This window comes from Mytilus trossulus, chromosome 9 (genome assembly GCF_036588685.1).
Source record: "Mytilus trossulus isolate FHL-02 chromosome 9, PNRI_Mtr1.1.1.hap1, whole genome shotgun sequence".
NCBI classification, from domain to species: Eukaryota; Metazoa; Mollusca; class Bivalvia; order Mytilida; family Mytilidae; genus Mytilus; species Mytilus trossulus.
The window spans coordinates 7,355,070-7,377,075 of record NC_086381.1 but is presented as its reverse complement, the minus strand read 5'-3'; the positions used below and the strand labels follow the sequence as shown (position 1 = coordinate 7,377,075).

The window sequence follows — 22,006 nt, the reverse complement described above, 5'->3', positions numbered from 1 at the left end:
AACAATATTTTGTTCATGTTTAAGCTGCGGAAGTTTTCCATTGATTGCTTAAAATAATAATAGCATTACATCATCAAGCACAAGCCTTTATTTAAAGTCTTTTATATTATGTTTCATATATTTTTTTAGTACTAACATAAAGAATTAAAAGTGTTTTTTTAATGTCACTCGGGTGAAGTTAATTAATTTCTGTTTTACAAGTTTGAAAATAAATCTTGAAAGTAAAGTGAATATGAAAACTCCTCAAATACACTTTGTGGAACAATCTTTATTTGTTCAAGTATAACAATTACAATACAATTTTCAACAAAGGGAACTAACTTAAAGGCACCGTCAATTTTATATTCTTTTTTAACTATACAAGTTATACATTGTTATAGCAAAACGTATATTTCATCGGGTTTTGCATGCAAGGTAAACAAGCACTTCCTATCATCGAAAGGCAAATAGTGGCATTATTGTGAATAATGATCACGATTGAAAAAAATAATAATATATCTCTTTCAGAGCTATGTTCAAATATAATATCAGACAATTAAGTATTATACAAAAACAATGTATGTCTATCTGTCTAAAGTTTTAGCAGCATCAAAGATACGTTGTATTATTTTTGCTACGTGTTTATGAATTTCCACATGACACTCGGTGGTATTTTGAATGTCCATACATTGAGTAATTCCACCTAAACCAGGGAATGACACACCGCCATAATAGTTTGCTGTATCAGGTGAATGTAATAAATGTCTGGAAAACAAATTGAAATTGGAGTTAGTACAAAACAAGTTTTTAATTTCATCGCGTTATATTGACACGAGTTGACATATTGAGCTTTTTTTCCCCTTTAACAAAAGTCATGAAAGCTAGACCAAGTGATCCTACATTTTGTCGGCTTTAAGCATATTTGATACTTTGGACATACCCTTTTTCTTATTGGAGATAGCATCTCAACCAAGATAATTTTTTAAAATTCATTTCAGCTTCTTCAATTCTTTATTTTGCCATATTTAAATGAATTGATGTTTTTAAAAGGTAACATTCACATACTATCTGGATCTAAAAAAATTTTTTTAAACATCTTAGGAATGATAAGATTCTTAGACAGAAGCTTCCTCAGTATAGACAAATTGCATCTTTGTTTTGTTAGTTTTCCTCATGCAAGGGGTAAATGTCATTAGGTGTTAGTTGCGAACAAACGTTATGAATGACAGCAACAATCGCAGGCGAGACAAAGAGATATTACACTAAATGCATTGAAACTCCAAAAGTTCAAAAGGTTGAACCCAGAAAAGTTAGGACAATCTAACTCTTTCTTCAAACAAAAACGAAAATGTAACTAGCATGTATAAAGATAATTATGAAATTAGAAAATTCATAAAATGATTTGTTGTTTATGTTTATGTTTATGTATTATTCGAAAAACCTTTCGTGGTACAACCTTTTGAAGTTTTGGGTTTTCACTGCTCTTCAGTGTTCTAATTAATTTGACCGTCGCTCGGCAAAGCTAGGCAGAAATACCATGAGTCTTTTGTGTGGTATCGATTTCATACTTGGCTGGGTTTTTTTTTTGGGGGGGGGGGGGTCCTGAATGCTTTTCGATTTTTTTTCTGGTTTGGCATTCAAACTATATCTATGACATAAATATAAATTATATTGTCAGAAAACACTTAGGATTTTCTTATCCCAGGCATAGACTACTTTAGCAGTATGTGGCCATTTTTTTGGAATTTGGGGTCCTGAATGCTCTTCACCTTTATACTTGCTTAAATTTCTAACAAATTTGTTCTGAGCGTCAGTGATTAGTCTTATGTAGATGAAATATTTAGTACGCGTATGGCTTATCAAATTATAAGCCTTGTACCTTTGATAATTATTTGACGAGTTTGTCACTTAATGCTTGAAATACAGTGAAACATGACAACTCAGCTTGCATGTCAAATGTGTTTTCATTACTTGTAATACGATATGACAATTGATAGCGGATTTGTATTCAATAAAACCACCAGTATTGTATTTAATATTTGTACTATCGTGTCTTATCTGAAATTAACATCTGCGTTTAGTTATCTCGAACACTAAAATAAATATATAAATTTTATTAATATTTGTCTGTTTCTCTTTTTTCTAAATCCCTTGGGCAGTATTAAATCTAAAATCCGTACGATTGACTTATATTTATTTCATTTTACATGCGGTTTCGATTTAGATAAGATAATTACACGAACAATATTGTTTTACTTACTTGTACAAAGAATTTCCTGGCAATCCTTCATCAATCAAGAAACTACGTTCTAACCATAACAACTTGTCATTAACTTGTCTAGCGTACAAAGGACTATAAAAAATAACAAAATAAATATATTATAAAGTGCATGAAAAAGGATATTTGTAAAATAATCGATTTAATAGACCATCGAGAAGTAGCATCGTAAAAGTAGATGTCGTCATACACAAATCGGCAACTCATATGGCATTGACGTATACAAATATGAAGTATGAAGAACAGCTAGAATAAAGGCAATTTGAAAAGTCCTTGTCTGCAATAAACGTTTTCTTCATTAACATGCTTTGATTTTACCTTAAAAGATGGGAGAAAGATACCAGAGGGACAGTCAAACTCATAGACTTAAAATAAACTGACAACTCCATGGTTAAAATGAAAACGACAAACAGACAAATAATAGTACACACGACAAAACATACAAAACAAAAGACAAAGCAATACGAACCCAACCAAAAACTGGGGGTGATCTCTGAAAGGGTAAACATGCTCCACATGTGGCACCCGTCGTGTTGCTCATGTTATTACACACCCGGTAAAATTGTTTGCATTTATCACCTTAATTGCACAGAATCAAACTTACCATTCTTGAGTACAAAATTGATTTCAGTTTCGTGTTGCTCAATCTTTAGTTTTTGTCTAGTGTTTATTTTTTGACTACTGTGTATTGTTCGTTCATTTTTAGATAATTTCTCTAACTTGTGGTGTTTGATTCTCTCTTGGTATTATCTCTTCTGTTTTCTTTTCATTTGCTTTTTTGAGCGTCGGAAATTATAATTACGGTTCACCTTTCTCTTCTGAAAGTGCGAGCTCTGACTGTGATATAGTTTTCAATTCGTAGTGCCATGGTGTAAAGTGTTTTATGTTAGAGTTTGCTGTGGACTTATGAAGATTGTGTGTTTACATTCACCTACATTCACCTACGCTCCTTTTTCGTCTGAAACTAGTTGGATGTGCATTTCTCCCTAGCTGTTGAACTACATGGCTTTTTATGCTTAAACTGCAAACCTTTAGTGTATCAAATCTCAATAGACTGCTGAATTAAATAAAACCGGACATTTGCATAACGATCTTTTTGCTTATATATTGCTTATATGTTCACTACTATCTCCTTACCTTTTTTTCATTTATTCCTTATGATTCTTATTTCAAATATATAGAGAACTTACTCATCATTGTCATTGTGTATTGCTCCGATGATCGATTTCAAACGAGCAGCTGATTCATGAAAGGCGTTAACAGATCTATGTATCCACTCTGCAAAAAAAATAATCTATGGCATTTGTACTGCAGATGTTGTAATTCTTCACGACCATTATATCCTAGCAGAAAACCTAAACAGAGCCACATTTTGCAACTTTGAATTTTTGTAACAGCTACTAGCTATTCCAATTTAATCTGTCAATCTATCATAGTTATACACCTTTTAAACTTTTAACAAAAAGTAAAAAGTGAAATCACAAAAATACTCCAAGGGTTATTCAAAATGGAAATTCCATAATCAAGTGGATCCTTTTGTAATATGTTTTTTGTACGTTTGAATATCCCTTCTGAATATTTTAACTGTTTTACCATATTCTTAATAAATAAAAACAAATCATGAAAGACACATATTTATTCAAATTTTGGATACCATACATGTCTATAGTTCGCGAACTAAATAAACTCATCATAGATGCCAGGACTAAATTTGAACATACGCCAGACGCGCGTTTCGTCTACAAAATACTCATCAGTGACGCTCGAATCCAAAAAGTTAAAAAGGCTAAATAAAGTACGAAGTTGAAGAGCAGTACAGACCAAAATTCCGAAAAGTTTTGCCATATTCAGCTAAGGTAATCTATGTCTGAGGTAGAAAAGCCTTAGAATTTCAAACATTCTAAATTTTGTTAACAGTCAATTTATAAAGATAACATATCAATGATAATTCATGCAACACAAAATTGCTGACTACTGTGCTGGTGAAACCGTCGAGGAAACAAATCTCCACCAGCAAGCAATATCGGTTCTTTGTTTCGGCAGTTGCGCCGAATGTGATTCTTGTGCTTTCGTACACGAAATTCAATTTTGTATGGACAAAAGTGAGTTTTGTTCAACAAAAATTAGTTCGGTTTAACAAAATGAATTTCGTCTACAAAAATGAATTTTGTCATCACGAAATTGAAATTCTCATAAAACAAGTCTGTATCACATAGTTTTGTAAGACAAAAATGATTTTGTTATGACATGATTGAATTTTGTACAAAACCACAAGAGTCCCATTCGGCGCCATGTAATCTTATCATAAAACATAATATGACAAAAATAACCGGACTTGACAAACCAAAACCAACCTTCTACATTAGGTAAACAAATACCATACTTACCTTCCATCTTTGGTCCAACCACTTGTCCATAATGGTTCAATAACTCTTCCACTCCGTTTGAAATATATTCAGCATATCTATCAAGGTCGAAGGGAATGATTCGAGAATCTGCTAAGTTTCTAATACTCTCGGATATAATTGACGTCATCGTTTTTGCAAACTTTAATTCTGGATCGATCATTTTGAATGCATGATAATTCTCATAACGTGAATGATAAAGTGGTGTTGATGTAGAACCCCATATATCTTTCTAAAACATAACACATGTTTGAAAAGGATTAAGAACATGCAGGGTAATATAAAACGGATAATATAGACGAAAATTAAGTTTTCAGTTCCCGTAAGAGGGTAATTGGTCGTACTTTATTGCACCAGACGCGTTAAAAAATATGGTATATGAAAAGTTTTGCGATATCTTTTAACAGTGTTATAAGGCAGGAAGTTGGCATGCCATTAAACCAGGTTCAATCCACCATTTCTTTCTTGCAAAGTCCTGTGCTTTTCCAGCCAAGTTGTGAATAAGGCAGGAGTTGTTTTGTGTGTTGGCGTTTATTTTGATGCACTTCGTTGTTCCTGTTGTTCCTTTGTTTTCCTCTTATAGTTGATGTTCTTCACTCGGTTTTGGTTTATAACCCGGATTATACTTTTTATCAATCGGTTTATGGCTTTTAAACATCGGTATACTACTATAGCCCTTTTCACACTATGTCATGACTAGGTAAATAATAGAATAGATAATAAAAAGTAGAAAAGATACATACCAAGTACGAATATTTTGGGTACATAGATGGTACTCCAAGTCCTGCGAGGAAAGGAACGTGGTCACTTCCACCACCCATTTTGTACACTCTTTGAATCAAAAATTAAAACATAACCAAATAACAAAACTACAGGTCAAAATACAATAAAATCTTTGCATTTCTAAGCGATAGTTAATGGTTTGAAGTAATTTGTCTTTGTGTCATAAACAATTCAAGGGGGAAATGAAGGCGGAAGAGAGGGTATGCAATACAAATGTTGAGAAGAGCAAACAACTTAATAGGAAAAAAAGAAAAGAAAATATGATGAAGGACAAATAGCAATTTACAATACAAACTAGAGTTGACATTATTTTATCCGAACAAAGAATCCCTAATGGTTTGCTTTTTTATTTACATTTTATCACAATTGACATCATATTAGTTTTGTAATTATATAATAATAACGTTACTTCACCATAATCGTTTGTTACATGGAGTAATTCAAAACGGAGTTCCTACTGAGTCATAATGTATGCACAAATGAATATGTCAAAATGGCGACACATACTATTATTCCCAACGTATCAAACACCGACAAAGAATGTAGTCACTAATCAATCAGGAAATGGTTACCATTCTTATCTATTGAGTCCTATTGAGACTTCGCCATCGTATGGGTTGCGTAATCTTCAACTCGATATATATGTTTTTCGAGGTAATGTTTTTTTTTATGGTTTTTGTGTTCTCCCTTCTCCTAATTTGAGTTTTGATATATTCATATCTCATAAACGAATGACGAGCTGAGTCAAAGCAATATCTAAATTCTTTATCGAACTGGGTAGAGATATAAATCAAGATTAACCTCATTAGTTATGTGTGTACTTACAGTATAATAACTTTTTCTCTGTCCTGAATTTTTTTTTGACCAAACATTTTTTTACATAAATAAGGCCGTTAGTTTTCTCGTTTGAATTGTTTTACATTGTCTTATCGGGGCCTTTTATAGCTGACAATATGCGGTATGGGCTTTGCTCATTGTTGAAGGCCGTACGGTGACCTATAATTGTTAATGTTTGTGTCATTTTGGTCTTTTGTGGATAGTTGTCTCATTGGCAATCATACCACATCTTCTTTTTTATATGTTTCTTCTACTTTTTTACATTTTGGGTTTGTTGAAACTGATATTTGATATTTTAGAATTGGGATACATCAGTGATAAAACATGATATAAAGCGTAAACAAAAGATGTGTTGGACAAATATATGTGAATGTACAAACCTGAACCTAGGGTGATTATTCCAAGCTTCATATGCACTATTGTATTTTCCATAAGGGTCGGGTACCTGCAGATAAGTTATGCTACCAATAAACTTCAGTTCTTTATTAAATATTTAGACTATATTAAACATAACTGTAATCTTTGTCGCTTGTTCCATGGTTTAAACTGTAGGATCCCACGCTAAATGGGTTAGTTTGTGTATAATGTTGTGTATTATTGCTGTTCATGTACATACATAAAGGGAGATTCATTTAAAAAAAAAACATCACAAGAAACAATAAACATTCATCAAAACTTGCAATAAGATTAGTTTCAGTGTATTTTTTGCTGGCTATTCACAAATTTGATAGTTAAAAAACATGTGAAAATGTGAAAAAGGGATAACTTTTCTGCATCTGTCATAAAATATCTAAAATCCTTATTTTATTTTCCTTTGACGCACTCTTAGCTTAGATAAAAATGATTTAGAATAAATGATTGAAAAATTACCTTATTTGCTGCATCCTCGAACACCTTTTGAAGCAGTGGAACTGTTTTCAAATGAATGGTGTCATTCCCTACACGTTGTAAATATGACATAAAAATTATTTTCGAGTTTTTCAGTAAGTTTTTGATTTATAGTGTTTGATATTTTTATATTTGATATATTGTAATGCAATATTATACGTAACGCAACTTTAAAATAGCTGAAAGACAACTTGGACAATACTATGATTGACGAGTGGCAAAATCCGTCACAGAGTTCATATACGGTCCTTATGTGATTAGCAAAATTTCACTCACGTTTCAGCGTGGTGTTAGGTAGTATGGATCGAAAGATATTTTATTTTGCTTATCAACACATAATACAATGTAGATTAAGTCTGAAAAATGAATTACACGAGTACTATCAATACCTTTAACCTCAAATACAGACACCAACACACAGTAAACACTAATACCATATAATTTTTAGGATATTGAAACAAAAAAGGTCAAACAGAAGCTACCAAAAGGGCAATAAAAATTCACAAGTCGACAAAAAAAAACAACATTACCACTAGAAAAAGACAAAAGAAGAAAAGATTTTCTTCAAAATACTTCATGGAAAATAATAACTGAGCAACACTCATCTCAACAGACACCGAGTGATATAAAATGGCAAGGGTTTAAACACAACTGTTTCTCTTCAAATAAATAAATAGGATAATAATATGCTCTAGATATGGATTCTGTAGAATACAACAAGATTGTTAGAAATGATTATATAAAATATCCTTACAAAAGTTATGAATGAACGACAGTACGATATAAAGTATATAATATTACCTGATACCGCGCTATCTACGTATATATAGGCTACGATATAGAGTATATAATATTACCTGATACCGCGCTATCTACATTTATATAGGCTACGATATAGAGAATATAATATTACCTGATACCGCGCTATCTACATTTATATATGCTACAGCTTGAGATGTCAACCACTTGCTGTTATCCTGTAAAATAGTCCCAAGTCTAAATGTATAATCATGTGTTGCAATTAAATCACTCATTCCATCATTTATATCTTTTATGTGTCATATTATACAAGCTAAGAATATTCAGCGTCGGTATATGTTTTTATATAATCTTTGAAATGAATATACTACAGCTGATAAAAAGCTACTACGATACAACGAAGCTGAAGAACATGTTACTTCAAATAAGTGTTACATTTTCCAACGTTGTACACTTTTAAGAAAATGTTTTGATAAATAAACTCATAATAGAAACCAGGAACAAATTTTGTATACAAGCCAGACGCGCGTTTCGTAAACATAAGACTCATCATTGACGCTCGGCTCCAAAAAAATTAAAAAGGCCAACTTAAGAACGAAGTTGAAGAGCATTGAGGACCAAAATTCCTAAAAGATTTGCCAATTCCAGCTAAGGTAATCTATGCCTGAGGTGGAAAAGCCTTAGTATTTCAAAAATTCTAAATTTTGTAAACAAGTAATTTATAAATATAACCATATTAATGATAATTCATGTCAGCACAAAAAGTGCTGACTACTAGGCTTTGGGTCATTCCTTCATTTCATAACAAACCATTATACTGATTTTTTTCAAAACGCCATCCGATATTGGGCTGATTTTTGGTTTGTGAGTTAACCATGATGAGTTACAGATCAAGTTAAAGTTTCGTTTCGCTCCGCTAATTTTTGCTGAAATAACGGGCTTTCGACTTTGATAAATTGTTGAAAATCACAGTTAAACGGAGTTTTTTTTTTATTTAAACGCCTTCAGATATTGGGCTGATTTTTGGTTTTTGAGTTAACCATAATGAATTACAGATCAAGTTTAAGTTTTGTTCCACTCCATTATTTTTTGCCTCAATTAAGGGTTTACAACTTTGAAAATTGTTGAAAATCACAGTTATACAGCCTTTTTTCTAAACGCTTACAGATATTGGGCTGATTTTTGATATGTGAGGAAACCATGATGAGATACAGGTCGAGCTTAAGTTTGATTCCGCTTCGCTAATTTTTTCCGAAATAACGGGCTTTGGACTTAGATAAATTGTTTAAATAACAGTGATACAGACTTTTTTCTAAACGCTTTCAGATATTGGACCGATTCTTGGTATGTGAGTTACTCATAATGAGTTACAGATCAAGTTTAAGTTTTGTTCCTCTCCATTATGTTTTGCCAAATTTAAGGGTTTGCAACTTTGAAACTTGTTGAAAATCTCAGTTATACAGACTTTTTTCTATAGGCCTCCACATTTTGAGCTGAGTTTTGTTAACAGTTAATCTATAATTATGAACATATCAATGTGACACTACCATCATGTTTGTGTTCACATGTGTTATTGAAATTGCAGATTTGCTTTTTTTTTGGGACGAGGCCATTCGTGTCGTTTTGACACAACTAGTTTTATAAATAGATCACACAGTCAGTCAATTAAACAGATACTGATATTGATGTGACAAACCTTTCTTGGTATAAATTTTAAAGCACAGTAATGTGACGTGTTATGAGTGAGACATAAGATCTTCAGCGCTCATGAATCCTACCACAGTTAGTAGTGTTGTTAATCTTTATTTTCTGTGCATGTTTTTGACGGTTGTTTGCTTTTTGTCGTTGTTTGTCCTATGTTAATGTTGTAAGCATATACTTGAATTTTGCTTATGATTGCTCCATTGGTATCTTTTTAATCCTTTTCATTTTCTGAATTTAATACTATTTTCTGCATCTAATTCTAAATGCAGTACATGCGGAGTTTGAAATATAATATGAATATATTAAATGATTACCTCCACCCATTCAAAAGACCCAACTAATCCAAATTCTTCGGCATCCCAGCTACAAAACAACACTGATCGTCGGGGTCTCCATCCTATGAATAAATACATTTACAATTTACTGTTAATCACTAAAAGATATGGTGATATTGCAGACTGTATACAAAATATGATCGTGAATAAGCTATTACAGCACATGTACCCAGCAACTGCGAAGGCAACTGCAAATAAACAAGGAAAGCAATTAAATATACTGTTTAATATACTTAATACTTAATGATTTTAATTTGTGAACATCTTCCTTGCATATTGTGCTTTTTCGTTATATGTAAAAATTCATTAAATAACTTAAAGCTATGTTTATTCATCAAAAGCAGCATCCTTTGTAAATATGAAGTAATTTTCATTGATTCATAAACTTTCTCATTGTTGTGTTGTGCTGTAAATCGAAAGAAGGAATAAGACCAATTTGTTGTAACAACGAAACAAATAAATAAATTGTTCAAGTAAAATTCTGTTGATATCATATGCGAATGCTTTAGTAATCGTCAGATATCTTTTCAATCAAAAGTATGATGATAGCTAGTTATTGTCAGAAGTTAGAATGTCACATCTTAACATTAAAAGTCTGAAATGATATACATGGTGTCTAAAAGATAAATAGATATTAAAATCTAACAAAAACCGCCTGAAGAAAAATTTAAAGATGGAATTGACGATTCCAAATTTCTATATGTAGAAGTCTACTTGATTAGACTTATTAAATGTAGTAGGTTGTGTATAATACTATTTTTAATCAGTTATTTAAAGAAATTACCGTCTTTCAATAGCTGCCCAAAAGCCCTCGCTGTTTCCATCATAACAACGGTACCCGATATCGGATCTATTGAACCGTAAACCCAGGCATCTCGGTGGTTACCGACCATCACATATCTATCTGTAGGTAAAACACATATACAATAGTACTATTTCAGAGGGGGAAAAAATAAGACAGAAAAAAAACCCCAAAAGAATACAAAACCTTTCTGTTACGAGACAGGTTGATTATCAGGCTTTTCTATTTTTCTGCGAATATGAAAAATAGGTTTCTTGTTCAGGAGCCTGTAATTCAGTGGTTTTCGTTAGTTTATTTGTTACATATTTGTTTTTCGTTCATTTTTTTTACATAAATAAGGCCGTTAGTTTTCTCGTCTGAATTGTTTTACATTGTCTTATCGGGGACTTTTATAGCTGACTATGCGGGATGGGCTTTGCTCATTGTTGTAGGCCGTACGGTGACCAATACTTGTTAATGTTTTTGTCATTTTGGTCTTTTGTGGGTAGTTGTTTCATTGCCAATCATACCACATCTTCTTTTTTTATATTTAATGTATCTGTGTATACTGTATTTCATCTACAGAAACACAAGTCAGGCGGTTTTTTTTACCCCATATATGTTTTTATAACATTTTTGCAATTTTTTTTCAAAATTATTTCTATTCGATATCTTTCCAAGTAGTTTCTTTATCTAAATATGACGTCTGATTAAATATCGTTTCAATCGAATGTGCCCCAATGTTTTGATATTTTTGTCCATTATGTTTGTTTATTTGCTGACACGTTGTTGTCGGAAAAGTTAAATTATATGCGACTGTCGTACAGGTGAAAGGATTTACTGGCTATAAAGCCAGGTTGTATCTATCATTTTCACCACAGAGAGGTACCTGTACTTAGTAGAGAATGTGACCGTTGTTTTCCCTCCGTTTGATGTATTTGACGGAGGACTTTTGGTTTTCTTCGGGATCGGTATTTTTTTTTATTGTTTTACTTTCAATTTACATTCGAATAATATGCTATAGATGTGAGGATAATACATATGAAATATCAGCCTTTTTAATTAGTTTTAAATGGCTGTTAATATTCATTCTGATTGATATATTGCCTATTGATTTTTTTTTTATACATAATAACGAATATTCAGGTTATCTTGAGATGTATAAAATTTACTTACCCGGTTCAAGTTCACCTTTAATCTTCCCAATAACATTAAAGATGCGTCTGTGTGCAAGTTTGTTACTAACTCTAAGATTTATTTTCCTTAAACAATAAAAATACAAATTTTAAAAAGCCATTAATATATTTTGACTGTGACTGTTCATTTAAAATGAGTGCCATTCACAAATAAAGCATCGAAACTAAGAGGGTAAACTCATTTAGTACAATATCAATCGCTCCTGATACCCTCAGAATGACTAAAAAATTCAAGAAAGCTATATACTTTATACATATAAATAAAACAACTAATTTTGTAAACAAATATTGTTCTAAAAACAAGAAATAATGATACTTTTGTTAAATTAAAAAGTTTTTTTTTATATGAAATGTGTTGGCGGTATGAAAGACAATTATGGTCTAATGACGCAAACAATATCCCCTTTTTTGTTGTATCGAGATTCAACCAGTTTTTGTTTTATGAGTTGTATATTCTAAACTAATTGATGAGATATGCAAATCGGTCAACATTATAATCATTATAAACAGTGTAACTGGAAAAGTGTTATTTTATTTAGATACTTACCTTTTATTAGTTAAACCTGGACCAATTCTGTATGTGATATTAAGGTCACCTTTCCATTCGTCTGGTACTTGATCACCAGTCATTAGACTATGATATAGCATTGGAATAATTTCAAATAGATGAAATGGTATACGTTTTTTTTTAGGTTTTTAATGACCGCTACATGTGATATGCATGGTCTTTCGTATCAGGATGAAAAAACTTAATAGTTGTACACTATGCTGACCGCTTCGATGTCAGTTGTTATTTAAAGTTCATGGAAATGGGGAGACAGTGTTTCATAACTTTAAAATGCGCTTACATGTAACTAGTCATCACTGTCGATGTTAAAACAAGAATGAAGTATTTTTATTCAAAATGTGTGTGGAAAATATTTAGTTCATGCACATAAACTAGAAAAGATACCATAATTGAAATGATGTAATTTACGTGCGTTTCGTCTGCAAAAGACTCTTCAGTGACGATCGAATAAAGTTAAAAAGACCTACTTGTGGAAAATCGGTTTCACGCCCTTGGTATCATACCAGAAGGACATGCTATTTTATGTCATCTTTTTGCTTTGCGAGTGATTAACGGCATGCAGTTTGCTATTGTTATACTATGATATATATATAGAAAACGTTTGTGTCATAATTTGAGTGACGATACGTTTCAGTATTTTTAAAGAACAATTCAATTTGTATTTTGCTTATACAACGAATATCAAATAAATAATAAACGACAATATAAAATGATATGTATATGACGGTTGCTAAAGAAATCAATGACAACAGGGAATAAAATCGACATTCCCAAAGCTAAATGTGATAAAAGACGACAATAGAGTTAAGTCATTTACACCTAATATTTTGGCAAAGATTACATATAACACATACTTTTGTCATTAACGCCATTAAATAGAAAACACTTATACCTCAGCAGGCTATACGCATTACTATAACTGATTGGTAAACACGGGATCTTTGGTAGACGAGCATTAAGTTCATGTTCTCGTAATCTGTAAGAATATTCTGTAAATTGAAAATATTAATTACAAATGTCAAACTCAACTTAAATGACTTAATTAAAATTTCAAATTAGTTTTATAAAGATTTAAACCTCATTTTTTTTAAGATCTGATCAATAACGGTAGGAACTTCAATATAGACTTATTTATAATTTGAGATTGACATTATATTTCAGATCTGATAGGTCTCAATGTTCACAACTTTCATGTTAGACATTTAAAGTTGATGTAAGAAGACATTGTTGTCAATATTTCAGATCTAAGCAGAAATTGATTATTTGAGGTAAACATGCAATATCAATGTAATGAGGTGCTGCTGTTAACGTCTCAGATCTAAGCTGAAATTGATAAGTTGATTGTGAAAACGCACTGACAACTCAGAACAACATAAGAATTATGTATCAATTTTAGTAACATTTTAATTGTGCATCGATTTGTATTTTTACATAAAAATTCTGCTATAGAATAATATAATTTAAAATAAAAATATTATTGAAACATCGTTGATCGACTCAATGTGTTGAAAAGATCAGATCTGATTGATCCAGGCATAAGAATACAACGTGTATAATCCTACACCAATTGGTCTAAGTAACATTATGTAAATTTTGTTTAATTTTACAAAAAAATTCAACATTGTAATCACCATTAGCTGGATATCCTGGTGTACTCTGGTCCCCTTTATTAAGAACAATGTTTCCTCTTTGTGCTCCGTCGTTGGGTAGGAACACTGTATCTGGATATGTTGCATTGGTACCAATAGGGGCATAATCACCAGGATCCGAGTACAGTATTATACCTATAGCTCCTGCTTCATATGCATTCTTAACCTGTGTGAAAAAGGCTATTGTAAAAGAGCGTATGTTAACATTGTAACATATTCCTTTCTGTTGATTGGTTGCTGTTTGACGTTACATCTACTTGCAATTGTGTTAGATATTACATATCTAATTGACACTAAAGAAGGTCTGTTGTTTGATAACCATAAGAGTTTTTTATTTACAGCAATCGATAAACGGCTTTCAAACAAGGGCAAAATAATCGTGAATATCATGAATTCTAACTGGAGAAAAGGCAATCTGGTAACCCCTTCCGAGTAATTATTTAAGTTCGCAACTAAATTTAAAACCAGTGCAGAAAAAGCATATACTTTATATACAATGCTAAAAACTACACAAACAAGAAGATCTCAAAAGTAAAATTAGAACACTATCATAAAATACCTCTATCAAATCCATACCATCTACAACTAAGGTAATGTACCTTTTGGGCAAATTTTACAGAATTGATTTTTATATTCACTTTAGAAATCTAGAATCACAAGAAATAGATAGATTCACACTACATTAAATAGTCATCTCTGTTAGTAAGGCAAACTGAATTTTCGAGGTGTGCAATCAAATTAGTTCAATTTGGGGTATTGACTTTGTCAAACTTGTAGTAATTAAGTTAAATATATAACTATTTGAATAAGTTTGCATACCTCTATTGTGATTTCATCTAAAAAATTCTAACCCTATGGATCACATGCAAAAATCATAGATTAACAACACCTTTTTGTATGTATTTACCTTGTTACCTCTGAAGCCTTTTCCATACTTTGCTATTACAATAGTACCGGAAACATTGATGTTCAAATTTTTAAGTTTTTGAAAATCTGATTCCCGAGCATAATTGACAAATACCAAATCTCCCTGAAATAAAATTTCAAATTTTCTAATAGGATTAACCACTATTACATCTCAATTCGATTTAAATTGTAGAAAGATATCATAGGATACTTTCCTTCTTTCATTGAATTATTTTTAAGAGTGTTCTATAATTATACTATCGTTTCAATCTTTCATGTTTATTACGACTAAATTCTCACGAGTATATATACTGAGTAGTTTACGAAAATCTTTCCGAAAAAAATCGTCACATACAGCACATTGCATTATTATCTGCTATATTGTTGACCAGAATATGCCATTTCGCATATGAGTGATTTGTATCACAGTTTGATCAAAAGTTTTCTTTAGTCATCTTTTATACTGCTCTCTTACTTAGACTGGTTCCTATAATGAAGTTAACTTGATTGCAATCAAATTTAGTAACCCATGTTTTGTGCCTACCATAACATTTCCAGATGGTGAGAATGCATTAAATGGTTGAACTTCATCTCCTTCAACAATAGCAACTGTTCTAAATGTTTCTGTCCCGTCTTCCTCGATCACTGAAACCTAATAAAAAAAGTTAAAAAAACTGAATTTACATGAAGTTTCTTTGATGTCTATCATTCACTTTGATGTTTTATATATAACGTAATTGGCTACTACCTTTACTTCAGTTTTATTTTTTTTTGTGTCTTGTGACGAAAAGTTTTGGAAATTTATTTGTGCGATCTGTTATCTCCACGTATTTAAAAATATTCTTGTAAACCAAATATTCCTGGGGGAACTAAAAGATATGACTTTTTTGAAAATAGAAATACTACATTGAGTAAGCGTAAGATTAATTGTCTAGTTTTCGACGAAAATAACAAGTTGAATATGATAAAATCAAAAACTATATTTCAACCATTTATCAAAGGAAATACTAAGAGAAAGTATTTAAGAACTTGATTTCCTACTTACATAATTATCAGCAGTTTTGTCAGGGTATGATAAAGTAACATTATATTCTATAATTTCAGACTGCAAGCCATACTGTAGAAACTGTCGATGAACAAAATCACCACTCTCTCTATTGTTCTCTGTCCCAGCTAACCGGGGTTTTCCTGTAAGTATCCTGAAACAATAGCACAAATGCAAGTTCCCTTTTCTGATAGAATGTGGACCAATAAACACTATATTATTGCAGATGCAAATATTTGTAACATGTGACTTTGTTTGCCATACCAACCATTTCTAGATGATCCGTTGTTTCATTTCCCCTTTTCCTTCTCAGTTTAAGTGATTATGAGAGCTTTTATGTATTTGGTTTTTAGATGTTTTTTGTCTGCATACGTGCTTTGAGCAGCAGTAGTGGTTTCATTCTACTACATAGAAAATATTCTTGTTACTAAATGATAGACAGATTTCTAGGTTTCATTCTACTTTGTAGACAATACTGTTATGGCTAATATAGATAGACAGATTTATATAAGTTTGTCTTGCTTTGTAGTTCTTTATTTCTGTTGCAATATTTGTAATTTTTTTACAATTTTGAAAAAGAAAATAATGTTTATACTAGCCGACATTTTTAACCAAATACACATTTTTGACACAAAAGAAAAGATTAACTACTAATCTATTTGCTCTGTATTATTTATGTTTATTTTTGTACAGAATTATTAGTATTGTTTTAGTTGTGCCTTTGTTTAAGTCATCTGCTAAACCGATTTGATAGAGTTCGGTGCTTCTCTTGATTTATTGCTTTGTCCCACTGTTCGAGATATAAAGGTTGTGACATCAGTGTAATGCTCAAAGCCAATCTATTGTATTCCATCATATGTTATAAATCAAGAACTGTGTCAGTGGTTTTTATAACTTGGGACCCGCTATTTGTTTCTTTATCTTTTATTATGTGAACATTTTATGGTTTTCCCGCGGGTTTGGACACCCCTCCCCCTTTTAAAATGACCAGATTCGCGCGCTTGAGTGTTTTGTCTTCGTTTGATGATAATGATAGATCTTAAGTTTTAGTTTAAACATATATATTTATAGAGGATTGGGAGAAAATATTGCAACTTATATTCATCCCTTTCCACTTTATGGGTGCGAGTGCTGCCTTGTAGCGGCATTAGTCTGCTGTTTTTCGAAATCTACAAGGGTTACTTCTACGTGCAATTAATATGGTTCTGCTCTGGTCCGTTATATATTGTCCCCTTCTGACGGGATATCATCATTTCGCAAGACCATACTCGCAAATGGTGTCAAAGGAGAGCCGATCACTCAGTCCATGAAATTGTCACCCCGGATCGGGGATCGAACAAACACCCTTTGTGTTAGTAGTCCGATGCACTAACCACTAAACCAGGGCTGTCCTTTTTGCATATCTTTGGGAGTCTGTGTAAAATTTATTCAACACTATTTGATACAAATATTTAGAGCACTTTTATTTAAGAGTTTGTAGAAGTGATAAAGTAAAGAATATATAGTCACAGTCATGACTAAACTCAGTAATGACCCGTCGAAATTGCATTTAATTGATAAATTCAACAACACTTACCGTTATCTTGATGATATTTTTTCGTTAAATAATCAAGAATTTTCTCAATATACTGCTGAAATTTACCCAAAGGAACTTACTTTAAATAAATCAAATGTATCGGTAATAATTGTCCTTTCCTGGATTTAGATATTTCGGTTTTAAACGGGAAACGAAAAGATGGCATAGGGGGAGAGCAATGAAACATGATACATGCAAAATTAATTGTTTCTTGATTGTTTTATTTATGAGCTTTAAAGGGTCATAAAATAACCAAGGGGCATGAAAATGACAGAGATTTTTGCCACAAACTTCACATGTTGGTATGACATTAAATGTTTTATTATATATTAAAAAATGGTTATGAAAAGAAATTCCAGTTATGATTAAAAATAAGGTAATCGAGACATTGTTTTGTGTTGATTATAATGCATTGCCTAACATAGTAACATATGACTGCATTAATTACAACATATTTTAAGCAATAGCAAAATACCAAAAAATGAACAGTATTGAAGATTCTAATCTTGTTTGATATATATATAAATTATGCGCTATTATACAATTGATACTGTAAAATATCAGCCTCGAACCACAGTGTGAATCTTCCTGATGTCGAGTGCGTATTATTTTTATAAACACTGAAAGACAGTCACAATCAAAATCAAGAAGTAAGCAAAGAATTACAAAACGAAAGGGCATTTACAACAACACATTGAAAAATACATATATAAAAACAACACGAACTCCATTAAAACCGGGAGTGAATTCAGGTGCTCCTAATGCGTATTATTTTTATAAACACTGAAAGACAGTCACAACCAAAATCAAGAAGTAAGCAAAGAATCACAAAACAAAAGGGCATTTACAACAACACTTTGAAAAATACATAAAAGACAACACGAACTCCATTAAAAACTGGTAGTGAATTCAGGTGCTCCTAATGGGTAAAATCCGATAAACTGCTTATCTTGCTTCATTTCTGTTGTTTTCTCCTTCGCTTCAATAGTTTTTCGATAGACGAGAGTAAGCTTGATAATTTTCCTTGGTCATGTTCACGTCGCTAAAAAAAAATCTGCGCAGCAAGGTGATATAGTCAAAGAGAAAAACGTAACCAGCTAAAAAAGGATAATAATAATATTGTTACAGAATTATCAAACCTATATTTGGATACCAATTGTACTGAGATGCACATTGTAAAAACTTCTCTGATGATTAACACTTAATCAGAGATATCTACAAAAGATACAAAATATGCCACAAATTATTATATAGCATACTATACTTACCGAGTTTAAAAGTTTTCAGTTCCAAATATTTTTTGAAACAATACACATTCAAGTTAAAAAGATTAATAACACCAAATCTACTGAAACAGTACTGAAAATAACAATACCGAAATAGTACTGTCAACATCAGTACTGAAACAGTACTGACAAAATCAGTACTGAAACAGTACTGTCAAAATCAGTACTAAAACAGTACTGACAAAATCAGTACTGAAACAGTACTGTCAAAATCAGTACTAAAACAGTACTGTCAAAATCAGTACTGAAACAGTACTGTCAAAATCAGTACTAAAACAGTACTGTCAAAATCAGTACTGAAACAGTACTGACAAAATCAGTACTGATTTCATTGAAAGTATAACATTATAAGTTTTCAGTCTTTCCTAACAGTACTGATATGCACGAGGGTAGAAATGTACCAAAAAAGTATGGGTAAATTATTGGTAGTGTACACACTAAAATTTACGACAAAAGAGACGTTTTTCGTTCCCTATTGTTAATTTTCCATTTTTAGATGGGAATGTTCCTTTGGCACCATCTTACGGTGTTTATATTTCACAACTTGTTCGCTATGCCCGTGTCTGTTGTGGCGTTTTTCATTTTAAGGAACGCAACCTATGTATTACTGGTAAATTATTAAACCAGGGATATCGTTACCATAAATTACTTAAAACCTTTACTAAATTTTTCCATAGATATAAAGATTTGGTTTTGAAGTTTGGTTGTTCCTGTAGAAAACTTATTTCAAACGGGATAGCACATCATCATTTTTACGGAAATTTTGTTAACAGTGCCCGAAAATTTAGAAATGATCCATGTAAACTTGTTGCTCCTTTAAATAAACTTTTTTTAAAAGGTTACCTATTCAACACTGTATTAAGATCATTGTATATTGTTTTTATTGGTATAAATATTGATTTTGTTATCAGTAGATTAAAAGCTAACTAATTATTACTGGTATGTTATATAATATATATATATTTTCATGAATCTACAATCTGTCGATACCTGTAACTTGGCATTGCACAAGGTCATGTTTTTCTTTGGCTGTTTTTGACGTCTTTACACTAAATCCATTGTATGTTGGATGTGTACGGATTGTTGGTTTAGTCTTAGAAGCATGATTTTTTTATAAGTTGTTAGTGGCTTTGAACTAGCTGTCAGATAACTGCGAGTACTCTCAGATCTGTTTATTGTGTCTTTTTGTGTGGGATGTATAAGTGCCCGGACACGTCCACTTGTATTTTTTGTCTATCTGATGAGTTAAGCCTTTTTCAACTGATTTTTATAGTTCGTTCTTATGTTGTACTGTTATACCACTGTCCCAGGTTAGGGGGAGGGTTGGGATCCCGCTTACATGTTTAACCCGGCCACATTATTTATGTATGTGCCTGTCCCAAGTCAGGAGCCTATAATTCAGTAGTTGTCGTTTGTTAATGTGTTGCATATTTGTTTTTTGTTCATTTTTTTACATAAATAAGGCCGTTAGTTTTCTCGTTTGAATTGTTTAACATTGTCTTATCGGGGCCTTTTATAGCTGACTATGCGGTATGGGCTCTGCTCATTGTTGAAGGCGGTACGGTGACCTATAGTTGTTAATGTTTGTGTTATTTTGGTCTTTTGTGGATAGTTGTCTCATTGGCAATCATACCACATCTTCTTTTTTATATAGTGTACAAAATTTGAATAATAATATAATATCTACACACGCTTAAAACACATGTCTAGCTTCGCCTTCCGTGACAAGGTAGCCATACGACTATTGAAGTTATATTATTATATAGCGGATGCAGTCGAGTGGTATAGAGCGCTGGAAATGAGGCTAAGCGATTGGTGCTGCAGTGTATCAAAGGTGTGAGTTTGAATCCCGCTGATGGACGGACACAAATTAGCTAGCGCAGAAAAATCTAATTTTAAAACTGGGTGGTATAATTTCAGACTTATAGTATGCACATTGTCTCAGACATTGTTTATATAAAATGCCTAGAAAATCAACCTAACGATGTAAATGTTGATTTGATTCGTAACTTCCTCCCCGGCATATATGTATATATGCATATTGGTACCGTTAATGATGTCGATGTTAAAATAGTATAGTTTCTTACGGTCTTTTGTTGTTGTTTTTTTAAACTTTTGTTGTTGTTTTTTTGTTGTTGTTTTTTTGTGTTTGTCTCGTAAATGTTTCCTTGTATTTAAATTCAAAGAATTGGTGTTACTTATATAGCTTCGACAAACTAAAACAACATACCTTAAATTACTGTCTATCTGTCCTGTATCTATGGTATCAAATAACTTTTGTGTTATACTATTGTCCCCGTCTCGATTTAGTCTGTCCAATAATTTTGTCCTGGAATCCGGCTGAAACACAATTGTTCGGGAAAAATACCCTATCAAAACGCCAATTATAAACGCTAACAAGATTAACAAGGCTGTCCATATAACTTTCTTATATTCTCTGGAAGTCATCTTTACTTTCACGTGCTTTTACATATAAACTTCACCACTCAAAGTGTTGTATATGATCAACAATTTGTTAATTACATATTATAGCAGTGTGCATGCTATAAGTATGAGGCCCAACAAGGAAAATGTGTTTGTAAATGAATTGCTTTTAGTTTTGTATCATATAAAATGCTTAATGATATTTATGTGGCTACATATTATAAAAGAAACCATAATATCATTAATGTATGTCTCAAATATGATTGTCTACATAAAGGAAGGATTTTTTTTTAAAAGTTTGGAAAGCCATGAAAAAATAAATAAATACAATTTTCAATAGTCAATATGTGAAACATAAGTACATACTATCTGAGTATAATATGAATGACACATATTTACAATTATATGGGATAGAAATGATCTACCAGAACGTAAATATATGTGCATGAATCTTAGTAAAATTATTTTTCTTGTATTTAAACTATTGTTTATAGATAGCTTTCTAGATACTAGTTTGATCATGCAAACAATTAAATTAAGAGACTTTATGTTTTAAGTTTTTAAGTGATTTTAAGGCGTAGTATATACATATAAAACACACTTTATA

The 22,006-nt window shown here is 31.7% G+C and overlaps 1 protein-coding gene across 1 annotated transcript; it reads right to left on the bottom strand.

Annotated features, from left to right (window-relative positions):
- Positions 1-21,503, bottom strand: LOC134685046 (glutamate carboxypeptidase 2-like). Its single transcript, XM_063544415.1, has 18 exons — positions 21,206-21,503; positions 16,114-16,267; positions 15,613-15,720; positions 15,070-15,192; positions 14,145-14,328; positions 13,406-13,502; positions 12,493-12,579; positions 11,926-12,011; positions 10,753-10,872; positions 9,948-10,030; positions 8,084-8,147; positions 7,153-7,220; positions 6,663-6,727; positions 5,406-5,493; positions 4,645-4,894; positions 3,448-3,535; positions 2,240-2,332; positions 1-744 (listed from the first exon to the last, which is right to left on the bottom strand). The coding sequence occupies exons 1-18, from the start codon at positions 21,421-21,423 to the stop codon at positions 564-566; spliced, it is 2,157 nt and encodes a 718-aa protein (XP_063400485.1). The 5' UTR covers positions 21,424-21,503; the 3' UTR covers positions 1-563.
- Between the last annotated feature and the right edge of the window lie 503 nt (positions 21,504-22,006).

What these genes read in the sequence shown, in the direction of transcription:
- LOC134685046 (XM_063544415.1), bottom strand. Translation starts at nt 21,423, where the DNA reads ATGACTTCCAGAGAATATAAGAAAGTTATATGGACAGCCTTGTTAATC. An exon ending in ACCAGGATATCCAGCTAATG is followed by an intron (nt 13,503 to 14,144) that starts GTGATTACAATG and finishes TTCAATTTACAG; the next exon opens with AATATTCTTACAGATTACGA. An exon ending in CCAGGTTTAACTAATAAAAG is followed by an intron (nt 12,012 to 12,492) that starts GTAAGTATCTAA and finishes TTATTGTTTAAG; the next exon opens with GAAAATAAATCTTAGAGTTA.